Source organism: Anas platyrhynchos, chromosome 9, assembly GCF_047663525.1.
Source record: "Anas platyrhynchos isolate ZD024472 breed Pekin duck chromosome 9, IASCAAS_PekinDuck_T2T, whole genome shotgun sequence".
Lineage (NCBI taxonomy): Eukaryota > Metazoa > Chordata > Aves > Anseriformes > Anatidae > Anas > Anas platyrhynchos.
The window spans coordinates 19,056,536-19,062,535 of NC_092595.1; the positions used below are offsets into that span (position 1 = coordinate 19,056,536).

General features: G+C 43.2%; 1 protein-coding gene across 5 annotated transcripts in view; it reads right to left on the bottom strand.

Moving 5' to 3' along the window:
* The window catches only part of NMNAT3 (nicotinamide nucleotide adenylyltransferase 3), a 29,707-nt gene extending 26,006 nt beyond the window's left edge, over positions 1 to 3,701 (bottom strand). The window contains exon 1 of one of the 5 annotated variants that reach the window (XM_027464400.3): positions 3,566 to 3,701. Coding sequence is in view for 1 of the 5 variants with exons in the window: in XM_013107825.5 (XP_012963279.2) it covers positions 2,976 to 3,104 (129 nt within the window). In the remaining 4 variants the exon portion in view is untranslated. Of the gene's footprint in view, positions 1 to 2,975; positions 3,456 to 3,535 lie in introns of those variants that run through there. The other 4 variants (XM_027464399.3, XM_038183934.2, XM_021278159.4 and 1 more) reach the window with 4 other exon arrangements.
* Positions 3,702 to 6,000: the final 2,299 nt, after the last annotated feature.

A 6,000-nucleotide genomic window follows, 5' to 3' on the forward strand; every position in this document is an offset into this window, starting at 1 on the left:
GTGAATTCTTGCAGGTTTATAACCATGAATACACTCAGGGATATGCCAGCATTTGGTCCACAGAATTTAGCCATTAAGATGTCTGTAAACGTGCTCCCACAATAGGATTCTGTAGGACACTTTCTTCTCTGTATTCTTAATTCAGACCCTCATACTGTACAGTTCATATTCATAGGGGCCCCATTTCCCGAACAGGAATGTGGCCATAAAAAACACCACTCACACGCATCAACAGCAAGCTCACGTATTGTTACAAGGCACATACAGTGCATTTTACCCAGTATTTTTTGGTAGTTAGACTTATCTACTCTTCTTTAAGCAGAAGAAAAAAAGTTTGTAAGGACAAACCATTGCATATTGCTATTACACTCTTTCTCTATATTCTCAGGGAACACTGCCCAGTTGTTAAAGTATATATATATTTTTTTAAAAAAAGCATTTCATTGTAACTGCCCATACAATACACAACAGTGCTTAGACATGTAGCTCTGCAGCTGTTGCACCTGGTTGTACAATCACTTGACAAACCCAGTAGTACTATGCTAGCCCAGAACTACACAGAAAAGAAGTAAAAAGAGAGCAGCTTTACCCACGACATCCATTCAGCCCTTGCTGGGTACTGTAGGGTCTCAGCATGCACTGCACAGCAGCAGTACATCCTTTAAGCAGCGTTTCAACAAGCTCAAGAGACTGTGACTGAATCCAGGTGTCTTCCTGGACTCAGTACAGTGTGGGCTTTATAGTTACTTATCCAACAACCCCTAATGATCTCTCAACACCTAACATTCAACTACTTCTCCATTCCTTGTCCTTACACATTAGCCTGTAAGTTTTGATTTTCCTCTTCTACTGCTGTTTTATGCAACCAACAGTCACCCTTCCATTTACATGTATGATTCAATTATCCACAAGAAACAATATATTAATTTCCAAAAAAGAGAATATATGCAGAACTGTGACCTGGAATGACTAATTTTAAGTGCATAAGTTGCTGATTTAGATGAAGCACTGGCTTGTTTGTCACAACAAATTCTTATACGACTTCAACAATTCCCTTTGCAAAGCCAGTAATTTCTTTCCTATCAACTCATTCTGGAGTTCTCTTACAGTTAGCAAAATACATTCATCAGGACCTAAGGCAAATTTAGTAACAAAAATACAAGCTGCTCACAAATGGTAGACATTTAAGTGGCAAAGAAAGCATGTTCAATCACCAAAAGTGGGCTTTAAAAGGCAGGAAATAAATGGAGCCCCTAAATCCACTACTGTAAAACACTCAGCCATGAAATAATTGCTTATTGCGACTACAAGGTAATGCAGGATTTCCAGAACATCCAGCAAGACCAAAAGTAAAACAACATCTATAATTGCACTGCTCACTTTCTTGTTCCAAAAAGGGATAACTATTTGCTGTCTAGTACATCAGAAGAAAATAACTCACGGCACAGTCTGGGGAGTTATGAAAGAGCATTTCAGTGGCTCTACAGTTACATGGAAGATATCTTCTATCAAAGTAAAGAATTAGAATAAAATGAAGAACTTAACTGAAGGCTCTCTACCTATACTTCGAAGTTTACCTGACCACCTGCGGGCAGCAAGAAGGAATCTTCCTGCAACACACAGAACTGCTCACTTTGTTAACAGCATGATACGTTTTCTCATTTTGCAGTTAATACCAAGTACAGAAAGCTGCTGTTTGAAATGAAACGCTCCCATCCCACCCCACCTCCAATTCAGTATCATTCAGGTGTCCCTAAGTGGAGCACAGCTGACAGTACGAAGGCTATCTGCAATCAACACTTAAGCCATCAAAATGAAACACATTCCATGCATTTCTTACGCTACCTTAGGAATTTGACTAGTAACACTGAGGATTTTGCATAGCAATAAGGCTGTTTAAGTAAATGGTTTCCAGGCACAGGAGATCACATAGCTTGTTGTCTTTGTATTAGGTAATCAACTTCAAATTTCTACTTGTTCTATCCTGTACAATCAAAAATTCAAAGAAATTAAACAAACATGTATGTGGCTCGCCTATCATCCAAAATGCTTTGCTTGCCCTTAAGAATATTTCATCTGTACAAGGATTTCTATCTAAACAAAGAACAAAGTAAGATTCTGAAACAGCTTTATAGAAATGAGTTACCTACTTACTACCGATTTTCAAAATCCCCTTGCATAATAGCAATTATCACCCTATTTGTAAATTTTTAGAATCATTGAAGTCAGCATTAATAACCATGCAGTTATATCATCCTGAAAACATCCTGACCACATCTCTGTTTTTCAGTGGCAGCCAAAAAGCCAACGAATGCTGGGCATCATGAGGAAAGGTACTGAGACCATCACAGGGCATTGTTTTAGCACTAGGAAAACCTGGCAGGGCCCACATCTTCATTGCTAGGAGCGTTCTGGTCTCAGCTCACGAAGGGCAATTCAGATCAAGTGAGCCCGGCTACAGCTGCTCCAGGGAGGCAAACTGATGCCTGCAGCTGCTTGGCTTGGAGAGGAGCTTGAGGGAGGACACAGTTGAGCATTACGAAGTTGAAAGCAGAACTTTTTCCTGCAATATTAGATCTAGGAAGCAGTCGGTGAAAGCAACAAAAAACTTTAAGCCAGACAAAAGCGCAGAGGATACCTGCGTGTATGGCTTCCCTCATGAAATGGGGCTGTCAGCTGAGAACACAAGTGGAAACAAGCAGCTGGGCCAGTTTCCCTAAATAGTCTCTGCTTTCTGATGTCCAAGACAAACCACAGGCTGGACAGACTGTCTGACCCTGCTTATGGTTTTTGAGCTCTCCATAATATTTGTAAGCTTAAAGGCTAATTTCTTAGTTTCTTTCTTTGAAAAACCTGGAATGTTTGACGAACAGAGAGACTTCTACAGCATTTTGAGGAGTGGTGCACTATACCAAACAACAGCATTAAAAAGGCAGAGCCTGCTATAGTTCAAACTCCCCTTTGACAGGACCCACCTCTTGTGTCCCCAGCACCCCTTGCACACCCCTGAGCCTTACACAAACACTCGCAGACGAGCTGAGCGCTAACGAGTTTACTGAACCTAAGCTCAATTCTACAGCCTGCATTTCTGTAGTTAAAGGCATACAGCTAATCCACTGCCAGAACGGAGCGCTGTAACTAGGCTTAAATAGCAAACTAACGCCTGAGGAATGAGCAAAGCACGGCCTGCACTGTTACTGCGCCTACAGGAACAAACACAGCTGGGACACAGCCCAGCGCCCGCAGAAACCCCGGAATAACCCTGCACCAGGGATCATTATAAAACCAAACACCAGCTGCTGCACGAGAGGGGAAAACGACCTCTGAAACTGACGTGAAGGAGACAGATGAGCAGTTTCACAGCAAAGCCAAAGCCTAAATATACACACACACACATATATGGCACCACGGCCGGCCTCTTGTCCTAACGCTGACATTCTAGCAAGTGTTAAAAAAAAAAAAAAAAAAAAAAGGAAAAGAAAAGAAAGAAAAAAGCCCAAACTCCCTCATTAGCTTGAATTAGCTCTATACATACAGAAACACAGACACGTGCGGCCCCGGGTACCTGCTTACCCCGCAGCACCCGCGGGCAGCGCGCCCGCCTTCCCGGCCCCGCCTGCGGGGCCCCACAGCGGCGGCGGCCCGAGACTGCCCCCACCCGGCCCCGGACACAGCCTGCCCCAGCCCCTGCCCCTGTCCCTGCCCCTGCCCCTGTCCCTGCCCCTGTCCCAGCCCCTGCCCCTGCCCCTGCCCCTGCCCCTACTCCAGCCCCTGCCCCTGCCCCCTTAGTGCAGCGCGGCCAGGCGGGCTGGCAGAGGGGCGCGGGGCGCCCCGGGGGTGCTCCTGCTCCTGAGGCCGGGCCGGGCCGGGCTTCGGAGCTGTGGCGGCTTCTGAGGGCCCGCAGTAACCGAGCTCGGCTTTCTCGGGTTGGGGGGGGCGGGCACCATACGGCTACCTTTCTCGGCAGCGGCTTCTGAATGTCTGCAAAGTGCCCCGGCGGTGTAAAGCAGTCGTTAACGGGATCCTAGAGGAGAGGGGAGTCCGGAGAGTTTCAGGTCATTTGGATATTACATTTAATTCTCAGCAATGTAAAATCCAGCACCTCAAGGTGTCAGAATGACACCGGTCAGTTCTGTCATCTACCCCAAATCTCCTAGTTATCATAATGTTGAAACACAAGTATTCCTCTTACTTGACGTTATACTCAATACATATATAGAGAGAGAATAGGATTGTGAATTTTAAGCTTTGCTGTGTGAAATGCACGTGTAAAAGATGCTGTTCGCTGTTGCAGCGAGGACAGGAGCTGTCCTTCAGACCTTTGGTTGGCCAAGGGATGGTTTCAGCATTTGGATCTTCAGCTTGTGACTGGAAGCAGGGTATATTCACTAGGCACAGCTTGAGGAAGTCTGAAATCATAAATTAAATTCCCCAAGCAAGGCACAAGTTTAAAAAATGCAGATAAGCGTGTAAAGTGTTTTGTCTTTTGCTTTAGAGCGTATATAAATATTAGTGTTTCCAGGCCTTTCTTCCTAATGCTAAATCTACAACGTTATAGGAACATTAATTCTCCCAGCTTCCTTTGAGGGAGAAAAGACCATTTTTAAAAACTTCATAAAGCTGACATCCCAGACCAAAATGGATCATTTATTTTTTGCTGAGCAGGCTTACATATAAAGCTTATTCTAAATAGCTAGAATTAAAACCTCCGCTTTATATATTTTAAATTACTGTCATGTGTTTTGGGAATAAATAAAATTTCCTATAAAAGGAAATATTGTGCTTTGTTTACAAAAGAAATAGAAAGAAAATAAATGGAAAGAAAAAAGAAAAGAGAAAGGAATAAAGAGTAAATCCTCTGCATTGAGCTTGAACACTAAGGGCAAGCACCAGATCTGACACAGTGCAGTTCCAGTGACTGCAGGGGTAACTACACTAGCTGAGGGTCTGGCCTTCACCAGTTATGTTGTAAGCTGAATCATAACTGTTGAAATACGCATTTCTTGATTGTGGCCTTTAAATATAAGCTTTCTGTTTCTAATTAAATTTTTAGAGACTTTTTTATTTAAAAATGCTTTCAGAACTGAGTTGTATCTAGAATAATTTGCTGATGGTAAACACACAGAGCAGTAGATCTGATCCAAATCATGTTCTCCATTCCCCTCTCCTGAAGTCAATGGAATCACAAGTTGTGCTGAAGCTCAGCCATGTAAAAGAGTTGATATGGGAAGAGGTGAGTATCAGGCAGAAAATGTGCACGAGTGGGAGCGTTAAGATGCCACGTTGTAAGGGATGTACAAATGACCACAGAAAGTTCCAAGACAATTATGAAAGATGAACCAATTACAACCTGTCTTCCAGCAATTAAATGAAGACAAAGTTACCAGTACGGAATCATGTAGTGTTCTTACAATTTCTCAAAGTGAATGGTATTCACCAGACCAGGTCCTGCTCTTTATTTTGCTGTTGTGTTTCCATGGGTTTCAATTCTGGGCCAGTTCCAGTGGGAGCTTGGAGCAACAATACCATTCTGTTACTCTTCTATGACTTTTAAGTGAAACACAATTTAGAATACCCACATCTGTGTATAAAACTGCGAGTATGAAATCCCAAGCCAAAGTTGCCCCTGATGCTCTGAATCAGCGGCTGTACCAAAATTCGTCATTAGCTACAGCTCTTGAGACACAAAGCTCCCAGGGTCTTACATGAGTTGTGCACGCATCAAGGCTGTAGGACTGGGCCTTGTAATTGTAAAATCTGCCAAAAGAGCACACGACAAGTCAGCATAATCTGTTAGTTCTTGGCACCTGGCCTTTACTGATGCATATTTCAGGTCTGAAAAAAAAATCAGTTGGGAAGAGATAGAGAAGAGAAACATGAGAGAAATGTTCATTAACCTTTGCCCTCCATAACAGAATTGGAAAGCATTAGCTTGTATTCTTGGCTCGGGCAACAAGGCAATCATTCACTCAGCTTAGTCTATGAAGTAAATACTCGAGC